Raw genomic sequence first — 21933 nt, forward strand, 5'->3', positions numbered from 1 at the left:
ATGACTTTTGTTGTTATATTTTTTTGTGATTATGTAATAATACAAGACATGCATACTGTAGAAAATTAGGGAGATTCAGAAACATAGAAAAGTTGAAAAAAGAAAAAGATATCAATTGTAATCTACCCAGAGAAAAATCAATTTGGTGAACTTTCCTTTGTTTTCCCTTCAGTGCAAATATATATTTAACGATATTGAGATTAGACTGTCTGTAGCAGTTCTTTGTACTTGTTATTTTTTGTATTGGGTGTGTTTGGCCCTCAAGTGCAGAGCTGACTCAGACCTTCCCTTCAGTTCAGGGCTCATTATCATCACTGGGCCCACAAAGGCCTCTCACTCCTTCAGCTTTTTTTTTTTTTTTTTGGTCTCCCTGACCGAAAGGTGCTCACTCTAACATATTTAATATATAATTTAAATATGCCTATTAAGTATGTTTTTAATTTTCATAATAGACTTGCACTCTGTTTGTTTTTTCCTTTTTCATCCAAGACCATATGTCTTAGGGCTCTGTTTACATTGCTGTGTTAAAATCAGTTTTCTTGTCTTTAGCTCCTACATGTAAAATTTTATAACTCCCTTTTATTCTCTTCATACTGTATCATGAAATTTTTCCATGTCATCAAAAAGTCTTACAAGAATGACCTTTGGATGAATTTTTTTTAATTGTTTTGGCTGCCCCAGGTCTGGATCTTTATTTGCAGCATGCAGACTCTTACTTGTGCCATGTCAGATCTAGTTCCCCGACCAGGGATTAAACCTGGGCCCCTGCATTGGGAGCACAGAGTCTTAGCTACTGGACCACCAGGGAAGTCCCTAATGGCTGGATTGGGAATGTTGTGATTCTAGCCACTCACTTTAGATGTGCAGTTTGGATTTTTCCCTTCCCCTGAGTCACCATATTTGGTATATGTGCTGTTAGCAACAGTTAGAACAACACCTGGCACTATCTGTTCAGCCTTTCTTCTTCCAAGCTCCAAGATATTATCTTCCTTAGTTTTGAGGCAGCCTTGAAGGCAGGGTGTGGTACAGAGCCTTCTCCAGTTAGAGAAGCAAGGCCCCCAGTGCTCAGTGATAACGCACCACCCCGACACTGCCCTCTCCTCCCCGCTGAGCTCTGTGCTCTGGTTTGAAGGCGCTGCTGCCTCCCACTGTGCAAGGCAGGGAGAGACTCTTCTGTCAGACTCGAGGGAGCTGGTAACTGAAGTGTGGCAGAAATGGGGGCGAGACCCTACACGCCAACTCAGCCATAACTACCCCCAGTTTGGGTGTGTCTGGGGGAGACACTCACAGTCACCTCAATGAGACACCTTTTCCTACATCACATCTGATTCCTGGATTCACCAGGTATTTTGCCCTAATCTGTCAGTAACCCTTTATCTGCTGATCTCTGTGCTCGGTGCAGAGAACCACGAAAGACGTGCCTCTGGGCTGTGCCCCTCTTGACCAGCACGGCACAGCCCTTGCTCTTGGGGACTGAAGTCTAAAGAGGATCATGGCCCCTGCTCTCAGAGGGCTCTAGTCTGGTGGAAAAGCAGGACACACGCGTGAAGATGGCATGAACATGCCTGGTCATCAGTCCGTTGACAAGTATATGAAAACTACTGTAGTGTGTCCTAAAATAATGAGGTGATTGGAAGCTAGTTGAGTTCTTTAGGGTATGAGTGTGTTTTCATATGAATAACTTAGGATGCCTGGGTGCCTAAGACTGACTAACTTTACTCTCTTATGCGATGTAAATTCCTTCATGAGGGTGGTCTGGGCCAGTCAGTCTAACAGCTGTTTATTATGGGGCGACCTTGTCTTACCAAGTCACATAGTGGCTTTACCTTCTCTTCCCTCTCCTGGCTATAGGTGGACACCTATATAAATGAAGATGTTGAGAACTTGAGGAAGACGGTTCAGGACTTGCTTGTCAAGCTGCAGGAAGCTGAGCGGCAGCACCAGTCAGACTGTTCGTCTTTTAAGGTGAGATTTGGGATTTGAAGAGAAAGTGGCCCAAGGGCAGGGCCACTGGATACAGGTGCAGATGAATTTCTTCCTGGCTGGGATGCCATCAATCAACTGGAAAGGCTAGGTTTGGTGGCCCGGGGCACTTCCTGTCAGCTTTGCGCTTTCTTAGATATTTATAGTTTTTGCTGTCCAAGGCTAGCCCATAGTTTGAAGGTCAGCTTATGAGTCTCTGCTCTACTGGAGTGGAGAAGAGGCGCTGATTTAGGAGAGTGCTGATTCAGAAGTCCTTTCTGTCAGTCTGTGGTAAGAACTGCTGGGCTGTATGTGCCATGAAGGCAGAGACTGTTGCTGTAAAGTTCACCACTGCGTCCCCAGTGTCTGGGACAATTCTAGGGGCATCGGGTGGGTGCCTCTTAAGTGTGGATGGGATGAGTGGATGGATTGGTGTGGTCTTAAGAAGAAATGTGCCTGTGGAATCAGGAAACTTTAGATCAAGTCTTGGCTTTACTACGCAGAGCTCTGTAATTTTTTTTTAATTGAAGTATAATTTATTAACAGTGTTTTAACTGAAAGCGAAGTCACTCCTCGTGTTTGACTCTTTGTGACCCCATGGATAGTAGCCTATGAGGTTCCTCCATCCATGGAATTTTCCAGGCAAGAGTACTGGAGTGCATTGCCATTTCCTTCTCCAGGGGATCTTCCCAACCCAGGGGTTGAACCCAGGTCTCCTGCATTGCAAGCAGACGATTTTGCCGTCTGAGTCACCAGGGAAGCTCCCCAACAGTGTTTTAAGTGTACAGCAAAGTGATTCAGTCTCACACACACACACATATTCTTTTTCAGCTTCTTTTCTATTATAGGTTATTATAAGATATTGAATGTTCTTGTGCTATATAGTAGGCCCTGTTGTTTATCTGTTTTACATATAGTTAGTGTGTATCTGTTAATCCTTAACTCCCAATTTATCCTCCCCACCCAGAGCTCAGTAATCATGAGTATCTCAATTATTGTTATAAAGGTTATTATAGAAGATTTTAAAAATACGGAAGTCTGTATATATAAAGCCCCTTTCCCAACTATTAAAAGTTTGTGAGGTGTTCGTGCTTTCCAGAAAATTCATGGGGTAGAAGATGAGGTACACAGGATGAACACAGGGCAGTTCTCCTACTGCTCTGTGTGAGAGGAACCATCTGGTATCTGCACTGTTCACTCAGTCATAAATAATGATAGGATTCTGCCCTGCCCAGGCTTGCCTGGGGCTGGTGGAAGGAGAACTCCTAGCCTGAACTCTTCTCTTTCATGGACTAAACAGAGAGAATTTTTGAGAGATTGAGGGTGTGGACCAAAGGTAGTGAGAGTGATTAACTGCCTCAAGAGTAGTTAAAGTCTTATCTGGGTAATTTAACCTCCCTAACCATTAGTTAAAAAGGGGTCATGAGTCGTGATTATTTCGGAATATAGTGTATGATGGAGGTGTCCTTTTAAACCAACAGAGATAGATGAGAATTTTCAATAAATGGAGATGGAATTAATTAACTAGTATTACAAATAAACTACATAGATCCTTAATATGTCACTGTTTACAAAAATAGAATCCAACTGGATTAAAGAATAAATGCGGAAAAAAAAGATTATGAAGATATTAAAATATATATATAAGGACATATTTTTTTTTAAAGGGTCATGAAATATACCTCGCAAGTTCGGTGCATTGATTGAGTGAGGTAATATTTGTAAGTATATTTATTACTTGAAAGACTTTTAGAAATAATATTCTACATTAAGTCATCAGTTTAACAGGTGGATTTTCCTGTCCTAAATAAATTAGACTTAGGGTCCCCAGTGGCTCAGTGATAAAGAATCCATCTGCCAATCCAAGAGAAGGGGGTTCAGCCCCTGGGTTGGAAAGATCCTCTGGAAATGGAAATAGCAACCCACTCCAGTATTCCTGACTAGGAAATCCCATGGACAGAGGAGCTGAGGGCCACAGTCCATGGGGTCGCAGAGAGTTGAACACGACTTAGTGACTAAATAACGACGACAACAACAGGGTAATTCTGAGATTAACTTGGTCTCCGAACAAAGTAGCTGCGTGGTAAAGGAGTCTATTGAATCTATTTCAGATTCCACAGTTTGGATAATTCAGTCGATCGTGAATCAGTTCAGTGACCCTTTCTTACCTTCCTGGAATAGAACAGGAGGAAGGGGAGGTTGAGGCTGTAGCACTGACCAGACTGTGAATGTTGGAAAGAAATATCTACATTGAGAAACACTGTGAAGTACTAGTTGGTTTTGACAGCAAATAGGGGAGCTCTGCTAACCCTGGGTTTCAAAACTTGAGCAAAAGTATCCTCAGTAAAAGCCCAAGGCTGTACGGCCTCCGATTGCTGTTAACCACACACTCGTGGCTTCTTGCAAGGGGCTGCCCTTTGACCCATGACATGTGGCACAGATCTACAATAGGAGATGCTCCTTGGGTTGCTCCCACTACTGGGGTAGGTCCCCACACCCTCTCATGATTAAGGGGTTCGCACAGGGCAGGGCTGGCTGGAACTGTGGGGCTGATGCAGCAGAGTGTGGCTTTTTTCCTCTGTGAGTTTACAGCCCGTTAGTGCTGTGCTCCGAGCACACAGCAGCCTGGCTGCAGTGTTTGTGTACAGAAGTGAGAGGCCTTCTTTTTGCACTTCTGCCCAAGGGACTGGCCTGTTTCAGTCTAATATGGGACATTGGAAGGCTTTTCTCAATCTCTCCAGGTGGATTAGACTCTCTGGTCTGCTTTTCTGAAGCTGGGGGGCAAGAAGGGCAGGATTGTCTATTACCATGAAGACAACCTGTCATTAAGCGTGGGTTTCCCGTTCTACTGGCTCCTGGCTGTCAGGAAGGATTTACTCTGGATGGGGCTGTGTACAACATGGACAAGTCCCATCACACATCATCCTTTGCTTTGCTTTCTTCGCCTTGATTCTGACTTCGGGAGGAGCCAGACAAACTGGTTGCTGGTGTTTCGTTTTACCAGGCCTGGTTAGGCTTTCCAGAGGTTACCCGGATTCTTTTTTAGTCTCTGACCGGGGAGTCAGAGTGGGGTCCCTGGGAAGCATTGAAATCGATGATGAAGCAGCTGAGTTTACTGTCATTTACTGGCTGTGTAATCTTGACTCGATCATTTGACCTTTAGTTGTGAAAGGAGAGGGTTGGACTAGATGATCAGCCAGTCCGTTCATGATGTTGCAGAGCATTGGCTGTGTGCTCAGTGCTGTGCTAAGCTCTGGAAAGGTAATGGTGCCCAGGGTCTCTGCCGTCATGAAGCTGATGGTCTCCTGGAGGGTGCATGCAAGTGACCAGGCAAAATCCGCTCAGTGCATAAGAGGGAAAGGTTATGTGTCCTCTGTAGACACACAAAGGACACACACCTCATCTGAGCTCCAGCTCCCTGGAAGAAGGGGTGTCTAAGCTGAGACCTGAAAGATGATCAGGAGTTGGGAAAATGCACACAGGAGGAAAGGAGGCAAGTTCCTATTTTACTTTTTCACTCTAAATTCTACTTCTATCCTTTCCATATTGGAAAATTCTTCCTGGTGCTCGTAACGCTTCTGGGTGCTGTTTTGGCCTTTCCAGGATTGCTGGAAGTGAGGATGAGGAAGAGTGGGAGACAGAAGGAGGGACACAGAGATTCTTCCGTTGGATTCTTTGTATTAGGAAGAAAGCCATAACACTGGTTTAAGCTTGGGTGACCCTGGAGGGCTGGTGGGGATGCTGAAGACGTCAACCATCTGGAAAGTGGAGCTTGTGGGTTCCAGGTGTCACTCTGATTATGTGATAATTATCCCTGGGAGTGGAGTTAACCTGCTGGTCTCCTGAGCGGTGCTGGAACAGTGATGGGGAGACGGCGGTGTGCCCATCAGGGTTGCTTCCTCCTCCCATCCCTGCACCCTCATTCCTGGGTTTTTTCCCCTTGATCCATGTTTGTCCTTCCACACAGCTCACACAGTCCCCATCCTGTGTCCCAGGTCACACTCAGCCAGTACCAGAGAGAAGCCAAACAGAGTCAGGCGGCCCTTCAGAGAGCGGAGGACAGAGCGCAGCAGAAGGAGGCAGAAGTCGGGGAGCTGCAGAGGCGCTTGCTGGGAATGGAGACGGTAACTGCTGGGGTCTTGCTCATCAGCACCCAGACTCCTGGGCTGGAAGGTGCGGGCGGACTGACTGAGATAGTTGCAGGGACCTTCCTTTTCTGAGCAGTTCCAGAAAAGCGCATTTCACAGCTTCGTTTGAAGTACTTTTTAGCCCTTAAGGAATGGGAAGGGTTTTGTGGTTGTTTTTTTTAAATCTTTTATTTATGTATTTGGCTGTGCTGGGTCTTAGTTGCAGCATGTGGGATTTTTAGTTGTGGGATGCGGGATCTAGTTCCCCAACCAGGTATTGAACCTGGGTCCCCTACATTGGGAGCACAGAGTCTTTGCCACTGGGCCACCAGGGAAGTCCCGGGGAAGGTCTTTCTTTATCTAACTTAGCCCTTGGTAACTCGACTTGAACCCATTTCCATTTTAGGTGGGTTCTGGTAGAGCTGCCCATTGGCCTTTGAAGGCAGTTCTTCAGGAGCCACTCAGCCTAGTTTCCCGGGGATTGGTAACCAGAGCTGGCAGGTGGACCCAGCTGATGCAGGCTAGATCCTCCCTTCGGGCAGCTGGGCGAGGCTGAAAAGTTTCTATGTGCTGAGGGTGGGAAGGGTTATCCCTGACAGGGGAGATCACCCCATCAAACCAGCTTGACCTGCTGCTCCCTGGCAGCTGTCCCAGGCCCCGCCGGGGCTGAGCCCCAGCCCTTGGTGCCCACTGTACCCCGAACACAGACACCATCACCGTCTCCTCATTGCAGATTTTCTTTCCTTTGGCCCACCAGGAGTATCAGGCCTTACTGGCGAAGGTCAGGGAAGGGGAGACAGCCCTGGAGGAACTTCGGAGTAAGAACGTTGACTGCCGAGCAGAACAAGAAAAGTAAGGGCCCTGGCTCACCGTGAGGTTGGGGTGCGGGGAGGAGAGGGTGCCGACCTGGGGAGGAAGCTGGTGCTGATGTCAGGTCTTCCAGCTCTGACTCACTGTGTGCCTGTTCGGGGTGGGGCCCTGCCCAGGGAGATGCTGTGGGGAGCCTGCCATGTCTGAGGAGCTCATTTTCCAATACCCTGAAGAAAAGGCTTCTGTGGTTGTAGGATCAGGGGCAGGTGGGAGCTGATGAAGCATCTACTATTGCAGCACGTCATTCTGAGATTCTGAGGTTGTTACACTGGATGTGTTACTAGATTGCACCACAGCCTACTCCCCCCTAAACAAAGTGCTAGTCGCTCAGTCGTGTCTGACTCTTTGTGACCCCATGGACTGTAGCCCACCAGGCTCCTCTGTCCATGGGGTTCTCCAGGCAAGAATACTGGAGTGGGTTGCCATGCCCCCCTCCAGGGAATCTTCCTGAGGCAGGGTTCGAACCCACATCTCTTACATCTCCTGCATTGGCAGGTGGGTTCTTTACCACTTGCGCCGCCTAGGAAGATCACAAATGGCAAATCAAATTTAATATTAGCACATTGGGGGGATTTCCCTGGTGGTCTAGTGGCTAAGACTCCACGCTCCCAATGCAGGGGGCCCAGGTTCAATCCCTGATCGGGGAACTAGATCGCACATTCTGTAATTGAGATTTCACATGCCACAACTAAAGATCCGGCATGCTTCAGTGAAGACTGAAGATCCCGAGTGCCGCAACTGAGACTTGACGCAGTCCAATGAATAATTAAAAGCTTGGACCTTTCTAAGCTCAACGGACATTACCTGAAGGGCCTTGTAAGGAATTCCAAGATGAACAGACACAATCCTTACCTTCTTGGACCCCTTGGTCTGCTAGGGTCATCTTCTCTCCTTTGGGATAACCTGGCATGGTAAATACAGACATCTTATTGTAACCTTCTTTCAGACTTCTTAGCAGAATTGCTTTAAATTACTCAGCACTCCCTCACCACTCCTGTGGGTGGAGGTGCTCACAGGCAGGAGGCTGAGTGGAAGGAACAGGAGAGACAAAGAAGACCAGATAACCGAGATTTGGGGATGGCAAGTGACAGTTGCACATCATAAACACTGATTTTCTAAATAAAAGGAGACTGAGAAATAGAGCACTGGAGGGCTGAGGGTGGGAACTTAGAATGTTTGAACTTAGGAAGAGGGAGTTGGGCTGAGATTGCATTGTCCCCCACTCCTAGAGATGCCCGTCTTCTAGCAATGGGCTCTTGTCTGCTTCCTCAGGCAGACCCAGAGAATAATGGGTATCAGCAATTCTTAAATGCCCTGAACTCCTGGGCACTCTCCCCAGCTGCCTGACCTTTGGAGATCTTGACCCAGTTTGCTTAGAAGATGCAAAGGAATCAGCAGTGTCTGGGAATCAAGAGAGTTAGACTTGGGACGTCCCCCTGTGGTCCAGTGGTTATGATTTCTCGCTCCCAGTGCTCTGCACTGGTCATGGGTTTGATCCCTGGTCAGGGGACTAAGATCCCACATACTGCCCGGCACAGCCAAAAAACAAAACCAAACCAAACTTGTGTGAAGAGGCGTTAAGGGTCCTCAAATCTTATCTCCCTCTTGGTATAAAATCCCTGCTAACAGCTTGATGGTCTTGGGTATCATAATCCCAGCTCGTACATGAATCTTTCCAGGAATAAGGAGCTCATTAGACATGAGGCAGTCCACTTTCTGACAACTTTAATACTGAGAATGTCTTTCCTATGTTATTAAATAACATAAGAACTGCAACCTTGGTACATCTACCTATTGGCCCTAGTTTTACTGGTGGAACTATCCAGAATGATTTATCCTTTCTAACTTTTCTGAGCCTCAGCTCCCTTGTTTGGACTGGATGATCTCTAGTGATGCTTCTGATGTGTGTTCCCACCGCCTCCTCCTCGCATCAACCTGGGGTGGAAGGAAACACAGCTGATCGGAAACCCCTGAGCTCAAGGTCCTTCCTGTGACCAGGTGGAGAAAGCATCTTTCCCTCTTACCTCAGCCTTTTGGTCTTAATTCCCAGGGCTGCTAACCTGGAAAAGGAAGTGGCTGGGTTGCGGGAGAAGATCCACCACTTGGATGACATGCTTAAGAGCCAGCAACGGAAAGTCCGGCAAATGATAGAGCAGGTACGTGGTAACCCCTGCTCTGGGGGGCCCACTCTGGGAGTCTCCACGTTGTGTCTAGCCCTGTTTTCCTGTCAAGCCTACACCTTTATTTATTTCTTCTCCTGGGTATCTTGTCTTATATTCTTGAGTGTCCCATAAAACACTTAAGTCTGCCTATTAAATCAGGATGGTTGGGATTTGATTTTCTTCCATCTTTCCCCTACTTTTTTGGTCGTTTGCCTTTCCATGGGAGAAGAAGGAAAAGGTTAGTCTTCCTTGCACGTTCAAAAGTGCTGGTAAATAAGTAATTAAGTCCCAGTAAACTCACTTATCTGTGTGTAGATTTTCAACCTTTGTACCTCATGATGTATTTTCTGCTTTTCCTTGCCTGAGCGTTAGGCGGTCAGAATGTGCTGTTTTGTAGAACTGTTTTGGGAATTTCAGACCCCCTAATTGGGAGGGCGTAGTCATGGCGTGTCAGCTCCATGTGCGCTAGGGTGTCTTCCATCTTGTTCACTGATGTTTCCCATTGTCTAAGATAGGGACTGTCGTATAGTCTGGTATTCAGTATCCCTTTCTTGAATCGATACATCATTTGTATTTCCCAAAGGCAAATGAAATGGTTTTTGAGCCATCCATTATTTTGGATTATGAGGGTGAGGGTGGTGTTCTCCCTCACCCCCCTCACGCAAATCTGGGATAATCAAGAGTTTAATGTTTACTGAAAAGCTAAGGAAGTCACGTGAGAGGTGCAGTACTCTGCCCTTTGTCTCTGCTGGCTCCCCCAGCAGCTGGGCAAAGTTGGATGAGTGTATCATGAGTCATTTCAGAGCGAGCCCTAGTGTCTCCTGCATCTTTGCAGCTCCAGAACTCAAAAGCTGTGATCCAGTCCAAGGATACCACCATCCAGGAGCTCAAGGAGAAGATTGCCTACCTGGAAGCCGAGGTGTGTGTTCCGGGCAACCCTGGGAAGGGAGCAGACTCCTGAAGGAGAAATTGGACATGGAGAGGGGGGGTCTTGGTTGTGTCTTGCTGCTGTGCAGAAGTGAGCATCTGAGGTGGTTGGTTGATCTCCAGCTTTTCTGCTGAGTGAACGTTTTCTGAGACTCTTCAGGGATTGCGGGCAGTGGTAAGACCTGTCCCCACTCTGAAGGGATAGTCCTTGTGGTGCCACCCTGTGCCACAGCAGCATGAGGGCTGGCCCTTCATTCTGATTCTGTGGGCTTAGCAGAGGAGCTGACAGTGGAGCTGAGCCTTGAAGGAGAACACATCCTATAGATGGAGTCTTCTCCATGGCTGAGGTGATGGGCTCAATTGGCTAAGGAGTTCTTCTTGGTCTGATGTCCACTGTACTTCAGAGGCCTTCCTGTCCATTGACTGACTCCCTGAGATTGCTCTGCAGCCATTGTGTGACGGTATCTCAGATAGAGGGGGAGATCAAAAGAAATAGGAGACAGAGTTGTTTATCTCCAGGAAGTCTGCATTCTAGATTTAGAGAGAAAATCTATTAAAAATATACCTAAGGATACTTTATAGAAAAGCATATCAGCAAATGCAAGTAAATTTCTCAGCAGACTCTAGGAGATTATATGCAGGAAATGTACAGAGGGGGAGTACAGGAGATGATCAGTGTTTAACAGTTGTGGAGAGAACGCCGCCTCAGGGGAGGAGGCTGGAGCGAGGCCTGGAAGGAGAGTGCAGCCTGGAGTCGTGAAGATGAGGGCTTCCTGGTGGTGGCAGGCACAGTGGGGTGGGGGTCGGCAGCAGCACCTGCAGGTGGAGACCAGGGTGAGCTGGTCAGATGTGACCCATGGCAAGCCCGAAGAAACCCAATGCTAATCTCATAAACTTGTGTTACAGAATTTAGAGATGCACGACCGGATGGAACACCTGATAGAAAAACAAATCAGTCATGGCAACTTCAGCACCCAGAACCGGGCCAAGACCGAGAACCCGGGCAGGTGAGTGAGTGCACGCGGAGCGGGGCCCAGGGAGGAAGTAAAGGAAGGAGAGGCAGGAAAGAAAGAAACCTTTAGTACCAAGGCCAGGACAAGGCTCTTCAAAGTCCAGTTTCATTCTCTCCGTCTTTCCTCTGACCCATTCTCCACCTGAACCACTTTCTAACCAGGTTAGAGTGGAGTAGATTCCACAACCCCAGGGAGGCCCATGAACTACACTGGAGGCATATGAACCCCTGAAATTGGATGCAAAAATTGTGACTGTGTAGCAAGGGCATGTGGAGCTTCCCAGGTGGTACAGGGATAAAGAACCCGCTTACTAATGCAGGAGGTGCAAAGAGACGCAGGTTCGATCCCTGGGTTAGGAAGATCCTCTGGAGTAGGAAATGGCAACCCACTCTAGTATTCTTGCCTGGAAAATTCCATGGACAAAGGAGCCTGGTGGGGGACAGTCCTTGGGGTCGCAAAGTCGGACGTGATTGAGCACACACATAACATAGCAAGTGAATATATCTAGGGAGAGGGCTTTTTGTTTCCAAGAGATTCACAGAAAGGTCCAAAACTTTGAAAAAAACATCAGGAATCACAGTTGTCCCGCTCCTTGGGTGTTCAGCTGCACCCTCTGTGTTCCCCACCCCTGTCATGAGATAAAAGCACCAGTCCCCTGGCCTCTTAGCACTGACAGTGATGGTTTCAAGACATTAGAACCAAGAGATCAGTGGGCCCTGCAGGGTGGGACCTGGAGCAAGCCAGAGGGGTGGCTCTGGGAAGGCTGGGCCATGACAGGGCACTCAGCATTTCCAACTTTCTTTTCAGCATCAGGATATCCAAGCCCCCCAGCCCAAAGCCCATGCCTCTCATCCGAGTGGTGGAAACATGAGCCCAAGTTGCTGGACGTCGCTGCCGCCTCTGACCTGTGGAGGAGCCCACCACCCCTGGAGGCTGCCGGCCCTGACTTTGACTTCCCAACTGCTCCCTGGCTGTGCTCAGGCTTGGGCTTCACGGTTCTGTACGCTGGGCAGACGGAGGACTAGCGCCCCTCCGGACACTGTGGCCTCTGGAGGCTGGTGCCTTGCCTGCAGGAGCCAGGGCGGTAGCCTTGTTCCCGTAGTTACTCTTTCTCTCTGTAGCAGAGCCTCCCTTCTGTTATAGACTGGAGTTCAGCTGCCCCAGAAGCAGGCCTTCCGCAGGTCAGGTCGAGAGAGGTGATGCGATCTGCCCTAGAAGCTGGAGTCCTGGGGGAACAGAGTTCCTTCCGTAAACATAGCTCAGTTCTTAGCAACAAACTGTTTGCTTTTCTACTTGCTCCACCCTCAGCCCATGCTGAGCAGGGCCTCCTGCAGACAGACTATGGGGCTACCTGTCATGGCCTGGTCAGAGTTGGTGAACCTCAACTTTGACTGGGTGGTCTCATCTTTGGGGAAGGGGAAATGTCCTTCAAGGCGCAGCTGTGAGCAGAAAGGTTCTGTGAGGCCACGGACAGTTAAGGGCAACTTCTCTGCTGTGAAGGCTCCCAGAACCTCTTAGGGTTTCCCCCTAAGTGGAGGTGCAAGATACACCTCATTCTTCTTGACTCAGAGCCTAAAAACTGTTTTCACTGGGTTACATCAATCTCAGCGAAGAAACTCTTGTGGTATTTATTTTTGCTAAGTTATTGGTGTTTTTCCTTCCATCTCACAACTGATTTAATCCCTGAGTTCTGCAGTCTTCTCTTGCGGTGTTTGGATTTACTTGACAGAGGGAAAAGAGCATTTCCAATGGACTCATCGATTTCAGAATGATGTTATAAGTCTTTTCCTCTCTTTCCTCTACCTGCTGCCTTTCCCTTCCTCCTCCAAACCTCAGGAAGGCAAGTATATTTACCCTGAGGCATCAGGGTCTGAATGTCTGTTGTTTGGGGGAAGACAGCAATCAGGAGGGACTGAATTCCTCTCTTAACCCTGCTGTGCCCTGGTGCTCCACCATCAGTTTGGTATCCTGACTCTGAATGAACCTGCCACTCGTCTGTGTTTTCTTTAGGGCTCTTCCTGCGGCCTTAAGAAGGAGGTAAGCATCAGAATGTTGTACTCTAGGACACAGCAAAATGAAAAATAAACATTAAGTCTCTTTAGGTTCTACTTGACGCAAAACCAGAAGCCTTAAGTCTGTGGTTTCTGTGTATTGGGGCTGAGCTCCCATGCCAGCTTTGTCCATTGTGGTTTTCTGGTGTTCTTCACACCATTTCCATTCGTACAACGAGGGGGTTGCACCAGATAATTTCCATGGGTCCTTCCAGTTCTGATACTCTTTCCCATGGCATATTCTTTGTATGGTGAGTTTAATAAATTATGTTAATTTGTCTCTTTGAGCTCCTGGTGTAGATTCTTTTCACTTTTCGGGGAGGATGAAAGAACATAATTCTAGTGCTTCTTGCAGGTGGGCACCCTGCTGTCCGTATCTGGAAGGTGTGGAGACATCCCCAGTATTACAATGTGGGGACTTTGAGGCATTTTCAGAGGAGTTAGAGTGTCTCTGTTAAGCAGCTCAGCTCCATGGTCTGAGTCCTTGTTGTAGGAGGTAGCTCCTAACTTTGCTCTGACCCGTCTGGGGTGGTAGCCTTGTGGGATCCCTAAGCTTGGCCAGTTGGAAAAGAGCTGCTTGCAGACAGAGGTCTTGTGATTATTCAGAGATTTACCAATTTCAAAACTTAGAGATTTATTTGCAGACAGAGGTCCTGTGATTACTTAGAGTTTTACCAATCTCAAAACAGAGATTTACTGATCAACACTGGAGGGAGGTGACTAACGCCACATCCTTTGCAAAAATGAAAAGCTGACTGCAGCTATTTGAGGCTTTAGGTTTTGACATCTCTAGGTATTGCATTCAATTAATCCAATGATCATCTTTTTCTTTCTGCCAAAAAATGTAGTTGACTGCAGGGCCCAATGGGGACATAGCTAAATTTACAGGAATCTTCCTTGGGCCAAAGGCATTAGAAACCCCCTTCACGTCTGGCCCCAATTCCTCTCTCGTCCCCTTTCCCCTTCAATCAGAAAAGTGTGATATTTTTCTCTTGTGACTTTTCTTCCCCTTTCTGCTTCTCAGCTAATTCACATTCAGGCTTCAGAATGCACTGGAAACCTCCTTCCATTCCAGACCTGGGTTTGTCTTTGAGAAGCCCGAGTTCTCTTCTTTCTCTGGCAGTCTTGCCTGGCATGGGTGTATCTAGACTGTGCTTGTTTTCAGAATATTAAGAGGGTGGAAGCAGGGTGGGGTTGCCTAAGGTGCCAAGACGACTTGCAGAGCTGGAAGAAGATGCAGTGAGGAGGAAGATGCAGGGAGTGAGCCCGCCATACAGGAAAGAGAAGCTCTGCACTGAGCCTCAAGGACTTGGTGAGACAAGCAGAGATTGGACTTGGAGATAATGAAATGGCCTGGAAATGTTCTGGGGAATAGAACTAGAGTTCTAACGGGAGTTCCTTGGTGGTTTGGTGCTTAGGACTCTGTGTTTTCACTGCCATGGGCCTGGGTTCAATCCCTGGTTGGGGAATTAAGATCCCACAAGCCATACAGCATGATTGAAAAAAAAAAAAAAAAGAAGAACTAGAGCTCCGAGAGATTCCTGGGACCAAAAAGTACCTCTGGTGTACATTTCCCAAGTTTAGGTGTACCACTGCCAAAAGGAACAGGGGCTAAGGAGGTTCCATGGGAAGAGAAATAGTCAAGGGAAAGATAGATTATGTCCTGGCAACCTTTTCAGTTAGAGATGGAGAATGGGGAGGAGAACGGGTAGAGGCCCAGGCCTGAGAAAGGGCGTGGTGAGAAGCTGCTCCTGACCTCAGCAGCCTGTTTGTTGCCTGTGTTATGTCATGTGTAAGCCACTCCTCTGTGCTCCCTGAATGTGTTGCAGAGAGAAGACTGAGTCTGACTCTCTGGGACCTTTGCCATGATGGCTTGTTTCTTTGAGCTGTGTGCTGAGAGCTGCCCAGACACGCAGCCGTCATCAGCAGAACCCTGTAAACTGGAGCATCACCCCAACGTGGGAAAAGCTTGGAAGAGTGCTCCCTGCCTCCTGAATAACTGCCCCTGTCCTCCCACCTCTTTATTTGTCCCCTCGCTGGGTAGAAAAAAACCTGATTGGGACCTGGTATTTCAACCAAGTGGTGTATTGGGCCTTTTTTTTTTTTTAAACTAAATACCTAAAACCAAAAATTGATTGACTTATTTTCATCTCTGTTTTAAAAAACTTTGCATTATGAAATGTTCCACGATGTCCTCTGGAAAGATGCTTTGACATGAGGTGGCTTAAAGCGACTTAACTTGACTGAGGAGGGTAATACTCTGTCTCTAATCAGCGCTTCAATGTGTGTTGCTGGTTTTTGTGGGGCCTCTGCTAATCCCCTGGGCTCCCTCGTTCCTCAGAGCCAAGCATTGCAGAGCACGGGCCTGAGTTTGTTTAGGCTCTGACCCAACAGCAGATGTTCGCCTAGGGCCCTTGGCCTCTTTTCCATGCTTCGATTTAGGACTCTAGCTTTGCAAAGAAAAATCATTTCCTATCTTCCCTGTCCCAGTTCTAAGCACCATGGCCTTGAAACTCAAAGTTGGAGACCTAAATATTCTCTTTCTCCTCTTTCTCCAAGGAAAATCCTTATCCAGGCTGAGGCTAAAGAAGATCTTTTTTTTTTTTTCCCAAAAGGTGATAAATGTCTAGCTCTGTGTGCTCTTGTGAGACCTACACTTTGAACTCTCAAATGTGTGGGTCTTTTCTCCTGGAATCTCTCTTCCTCTGGAGCCCTCTGGGACATGGGATTGAGGATAGATGATGGCAGGATAATTAATTTCCTGACTGGGTGTTGGTCTCCAAGTCTTAGACCTCAGGACCTCACAAGCCGAGGGGAAGGAAGTCAGCTGTCCTCATGACTTTATCTATCAATTCAGTGCTGATTACGCATCTCACCTTTCCTCCCCCTCGCTAGTATTCCAGGCCAGACTCATGCATGTCTGCAGGAGTTGGGGCACCCTTATGTCTGGTTTATATCTATTTCTATGTGTTCGAACTGGCCTGCTATGTAAAATATATAATTATGGAGGAAAATCAGGAAAATACTAATATTTAGAGAAAATATTAGTTGTTATAATTTATCAGTTATAATTATAAAATAATATAATACTATTATCAGTTTTTACAGTACTTGTCTGGCTGTGCTGAGTCTTAGTGGTGGCACGCATGATCTTTGTTACACTTTCTTTCATTGTGGTGCATGGACTTTCTGGTTGCGTGCTTGGGCTTACTTGCTTCTCAGCATGTGGGATCTTAGTTCCCTGACCAGGAATGAACCCGCGTCCCCTGCACTGCAAGGTGGATTCTGGACCACTGAACCACCAGGAAAAACTCAGTTTTCCACCTGTATGTCTTCTTTACAACATACACAGACCACTTCACTTGTCACCAAGTGTGTGGGGTTTTCTGCCCCCCACAACAGGCAATTCTTAGCAACCACCAGCTGGGTTTAGCTCAATTCTGATACCATCTACCTGGAGATAAGGTTAAGGGCTAAATTGCAAGAGGCTGCCCCTCCCTAACATCAGATGCCAAAGGTAAGTAGCAGGTCCCTAGCTGGATTTTTGCCTGACTTAACTGCGAAAAGAGTCAGACACGACTGAAGTGACTTAGCAGCAGCAGCAGCAGCGACTGCGAACCAGAGATTCCCACAACCCTCTCCTTGCTGCTGCTGCTGCTAAGTCACTTCAGTCGTGTCCGACTCTGTGCGACCCCATAGATGGAAGCCCACCAGGCTCCCCCGTCCCTGGGATTCTCCAGGCAAGAACACTGGAGTGGGTTGCCATTTCCTTCTCCAATGTGTGAAAGTGAAAGTGAAGTCGCTCAGTCGTGTCTGGCTCCCAGCCACCCCATGGACTGCAGCCTCCCAGGCTTCCCTGTCCATGGGATTTTCCAGGCGAGAGTACTGGAGAGGGTTGCCATTTCCTTCTCCTTCCGTTCCGTTGCTCAGTCGTGTCCGACTCTTTGCGACCCCGTGGACTGTAGCCTACCAGGCTTCTCCGTCCATGCGATTCTCCTGGCAAGAATACTGGAGTGGGTTACTGTTTCCTTCTCCAGGGGATCTTCCCGACCCAGGGATCGAACCCGGGTCTCCCGCATTGGAGGCAGACGCTTTAACCTCTGAGCCACCAGGGAAGCCCTTCCTTCTCCTTAGATCCTTCTCCTTAGGTTCAGTCAATTTGCTAGACAGACTCACAGAACTCAGGGAAACACCTACCTACCTTTACCAGTTTATAAAAAGATATAATAAAGGATTCAGGTTAATAGCCAGGTGAAGAGATCCATAGGGTGAAGTCTGGGAGGGTCCCGAGTGCAGGCGCTTTTGTTTTTGTGAAGTTGAGGTACATCACCTCCCTAGTATAAGGATGTGTTCACATACCTGGAAGCTCTCCGAATCCCATACTGTTGGGATTTTATGGACTCTTCCTCACATAGGCATGATTAATCATGAAGTCCATTTCTAGCTCCTCTCCCCTCTCTGCATAAGTGGGGAATGGAGCTGAGAATTCCAAAGTTTCTAATCATGGCTCACGCTCTCTATTGACCAGCCCCCAACGAGAAATCCATCCAGAGTCTCCTCATTAGAGCAAAAGATGATCCCAGTGTTTTTATCACTCAGGAATTTATAAAGGTGTTAGAAACTCTGTGCCAGGAACACTAGGTCACAGACCAATATATATGTTTTCTATTATTGGACAACTAGTCTATCGAACTGTCTCCTAGGATACATTGTACTTTGTTTGGACCACTCCATGTGGCGTATGCGATCTTAGTTCCCTGACCAAGGATCGAACCCATGCCCCCGCATTGGGAGCGTGGCGTCCTAACCACTGGACCATCAGGGAAGTCCCTGGGTATATTGTAATTTCAGGGTCAAGAGAAATTAAAACCGACTTCCTTTGAAACAGACTTCCCTTTTTAACTCTCATACTTCCTCTTAGTAGAGAGAATCACTGTCTTCAGTGATTCAAACTAGAAATTTAAAGCCAAACTTTTGACTCCTATTTCCATTCCTTTGTCCCTTTCATCTAGTCTGTCAACACGTCCTAATGTTTCCTCTGTTGAGAAATCTCCCGGACGTCCCCTTTCTCGCGCTCACAGTCTCATTGCAGCCCCTCTCTCTCCCTCTTTTTCGGTCATGCTGCATGCCATGCAGGATCTTATTGACACTGTATTTCCCTGACCAGGGATCAAACCTGTGCCCCCCGCATTGGAAACTCAGAGCCTTACCCACTGGACTGCCAGGGAAGTCCCTGTAGCCCATCTCTGTAAGCCTGGATTACCACAGAAACCAGTCCTTACTGGCCCCCCACCTCTAGCCCAGCCTACCCCAAATCTACTCTCCTCACCACTGTCATTTGAATTTTTTCCTGATACTATTTTCATCCTACCAGATGGGTTTATTTAGTCAGGACAAAAGAAGGCTGATGGAAATATGATAGTGGTCTCCAAAGAGATGAAAATCTGTCCCATAGAAGAAGGTGCAGTTTTGCTCCATCTAGCTTCACAGGGCAGAACTCAGACATGTGGGTGGTGCCTGCAGGGAGATGGCTAAGAAACAAAAGGATGAGTTGACAATTTGAGTGTCAATTGGACTGTCTTGATGAGTTAGCGAGTTTCCCTACATGCACAAGTATTTTCCCAATTAGAAAGCAATCTAAACTAACAAATATTCAATGCAATATACCAAGAAATGAACTTTATTTGAAATGTCAGTGATCTATGTGAGAAAAATGACCATATTTTGTTGAGAAATATGGGAAACTTAATGAAGAAAAACCTTCCCAGATGGCAAAGCTAAAATTGTCAAGATGTCATTTCTTCCTTAATTTACTTTTAGGCTTTGTGTAATTATAATGAAAATTCCAATAGAGTCCTTTTTAGAATTGGATATAATTATTTTAAAAATTCATCAGGAAAAATAAACAGGGGAGATGGCAAAGGAAATTTTGAAGACAGAGTTTAATTAGGGGATGATTAGCCTTGGGGATACTGAAACATCACATAGCTTACACATCAGTTTAACACGCTTGCAAGGCAGAAGTAGACCCACTTTTGTAGAAGCATTAATAAAGGATAAAAGAAGCATTGCAACTCAATGGGGAAAAGGTATTTGAACAATTGGTTAAGAATTTGGAAAACAAAAAAAGAATTCTAACCTTAAACAGTACACCTGAGTAAATTCTAGGTAAATTAAAGAAATTAAATATTATACCTTAACTGTAGGAAAACTAGAAGGAAATACAACTGCATATCTACTCTGAGAGATCTATTTAGCATTTTAGTATTAAAGGTCAAGGAGGTATATATCAGTTGCGTCTCAGTTAAAAAAACAGAAATAAAGGCCATGAAGGAAAATATTTCAGTTCATAAAAACGTAAGAGTTCTAAATTAAAAAACTAAAGAAGGCCAAAATATGAGGAATTATTAGTGGCAAATGTGATGAAGAGGTAATGTTTTTGTTGATAAGCTCAAACTGATATAAATACCAAGATCCTTAGAGATCAACAGTGAGGATTAGAATGGATAATTCATGCACGAGTTCATATTCTTTCTTCTGCACATGTTTATGAGGCTCCTACTCCATGTCTTGGACTGAGGATTGAGGTGGGGTTGCGACAGTGAGCCGGACAAGCTCTGTCCTGCCCTTGGAATCCTTGTGTTAGGTGGGCTGCAAATCAGAGAAAATGCAGCTCAGTTGGGTTAAACAATAAAGGATCAGTTTGATTGGCTCAGGTGACTAGAAAGTCCAGAGACTCTTTTGGCTCAAGTGAGCCTTCACAGAACAGTTTGAGGTCTCACCAAGGAACCCATCTCCTTCCATTTCTTCTCTCTGCACAAGAGATTTGTGCTTCTTACATTAATAATAGCATAAAATGGGAACAATGTGTCCAATAAAAAAGAAATGGATAAGTACCTGCGGATGCAGCCACTCTGGAATATTATGCATTTACAAATGGCCTTCATGTCACATCAGGGAACTTTATGTCACATCAGGGAACTGTGCTTAGAATGTTAAGTGAAAAAAAGTAGGACACAAAATTTTATGGACACTTATTTCAGCTTTGCAAAAAAATAAAGTTTCTCCAAAAGGCTAGAAATAAACACACCTAACTATTAATCATGTTAGTGTTCAGGCAGGATTTATTCTTCTGTTTGTTTTTTGTTATCCTTATTCTTCATTTTCCAAATTTTCTATAGGGTTCAGCCTTCCCTTTCCAGCAAGGCTGTGTTCCCACACTGCCTTCCATTCATGCCAGGATCATTACTCCCTTGTTCATTTTCTGGTGTTATTTCCTTCACCAGAAATGCCTTCCTCTTTTGACCTCTTAATCCATTAAATATTTATGGATAATTGATACAAGGGCATTGTGCAGTTTATGGAGTATAATGTGCATGAGAGCACTATGTGAAGCGTTTTACAGATGTTAATTGTTATTGTTAGGAGAAAAAAGAGAGAAGGAAGAGAAAAAACTATTATTTATACAATATTGTGCTGGGTGCTAGGGGAGGGCAGGATGGAAAAACATAGAACATTCTGCAGTCCTCCAGAAGCTTAGGATCTTATCAGATGGGAAGAGGGAAAAAAAATACCATGTTGTGGAACAGAAATGGATAGAAATGAAATGAACAGAAATAGATAATGGAACACGTGAGAAGCAAATATGAGAGAGGCAGTCAGTACTATGAGAGGAAAGCAGAGAAGAAGGGTTGGAGGAGGCAGAGCTAGAACCAGACCCTGGGGGTTTGGGGACAGGAAGGTTCGAAGAGAAAGGACACAAAGGAAGCTTAATGAGTCATGTGGGAGGGTGGTGAGCCTGGCTAAAGATCCTGCTGGGAAGTGGTAGGAGGTTAGGGGGAGGTAAGCCATATTGCTGGAATTTTTATTTTATTTAATTAATTTACTTATTTTGGTTGCACTATGTGGCATGCAGAATCTTAGTTCCTCTACCTGGGGTCAAACTCATGCTCCTTGCATTGGGAGTGTGGAATCTTAACCACTGGACCATCAGGGAAGCCCGGTCCTTTGGAGTTTAAAAAAACTAATATGTACATTCCAGGGTGGGCAGAGATCTTCCTTGCCTGTCTTATTCAATACTGAATACCTTAGTACATAGAAGAGGGGTGCCTAGAACCCAGTAGATGCTCAGTAATAAATATTAGTTGAATGGAAGTTGGGATGAATGAATCGTCGGAGTGACATCATAAAATACAAAGGTTAATCCAAAAAAGGTGGATGACACAGACTGAAAAGGTAGAGGCTGGCAGCAAAGAGAGAAGTTGATAGATTATTAGTGTACTTCCAGGCATGAAATAATGAGGGACTGACCTAGAATTATGGCCACTGGACCTGAAAGTAAAGGACTGGTGTGAGAATCATTTGGAAAGAAACAATAGGCCTTGGTGACTGACCAACCAGATCTACAGAGATGGAGAGAAAAGAATCAAAGACAATATCAGAAAACCTTAATCATGGCTTGAGACTTAGCCTGAGTTCCTCTTCTAGGAAGCCTTCCCAGAATTCTCAAGCCCGTGCTGTGTGTTCTGTTTCTGTAATCAATTAACACAAATAACCTATATCATCCTGTATTAGGATGTAATAATTATAATATTATAATCCAGATTTTGCATATGTTTGTTTCACCAACTAGATTGCAAGCTTTGAAAGGTCAAGGAAATATTTAATCCCTACGGTGCCTGGCCCTGGTACTGCCACAAAGTATATGCTCTGTAAATCCTCACTGATTAGAAGAAATCTGTATTCTCTTCTGTCCTAAAGAGGGCACTTACCTCTGTTTTTTGTTTTGAGTTGTTTTCATCTTGTCTCTTAATTGGTCCCA

General features: G+C 46.0%; 1 protein-coding gene across 3 annotated transcripts in view; it reads left to right on the forward strand.

Annotated features, from left to right (window-relative positions):
- TUFT1 (tuftelin 1) overlaps positions 1-13399 on the forward strand; it is a 47459-nt gene extending 34060 nt beyond the window's left edge. For all 3 annotated transcript variants that reach the window (XM_055402600.2, XM_055402602.2, XM_055402601.2), the window contains 7 exons: positions 1852-1965; positions 5958-6086; positions 6847-6941; positions 9010-9115; positions 9957-10040; positions 10955-11055; positions 11869-13399. In XM_055402600.2, coding sequence (XP_055258575.1) covers positions 1852-1965; positions 5958-6086; positions 6847-6941; positions 9010-9115; positions 9957-10040; positions 10955-11055; positions 11869-11932 — 693 coding nt within the window. In that variant the 3' untranslated portion in view covers positions 11933-13399. The remainder of the gene's footprint in view (positions 1-1851; positions 1966-5957; positions 6087-6846; positions 6942-9009; positions 9116-9956; positions 10041-10954; positions 11056-11868) is intronic.
- Positions 13400-21933: the final 8534 nt, after the last annotated feature.

The sequence above is a fragment of the Moschus berezovskii genome, chromosome 4 (genome assembly GCF_049115385.1).
Source record: "Moschus berezovskii isolate FMDL1 chromosome 4, NW_MosBer_1.0, whole genome shotgun sequence".
Taxonomy (NCBI): domain Eukaryota; kingdom Metazoa; phylum Chordata; class Mammalia; order Artiodactyla; family Moschidae; genus Moschus; species Moschus berezovskii.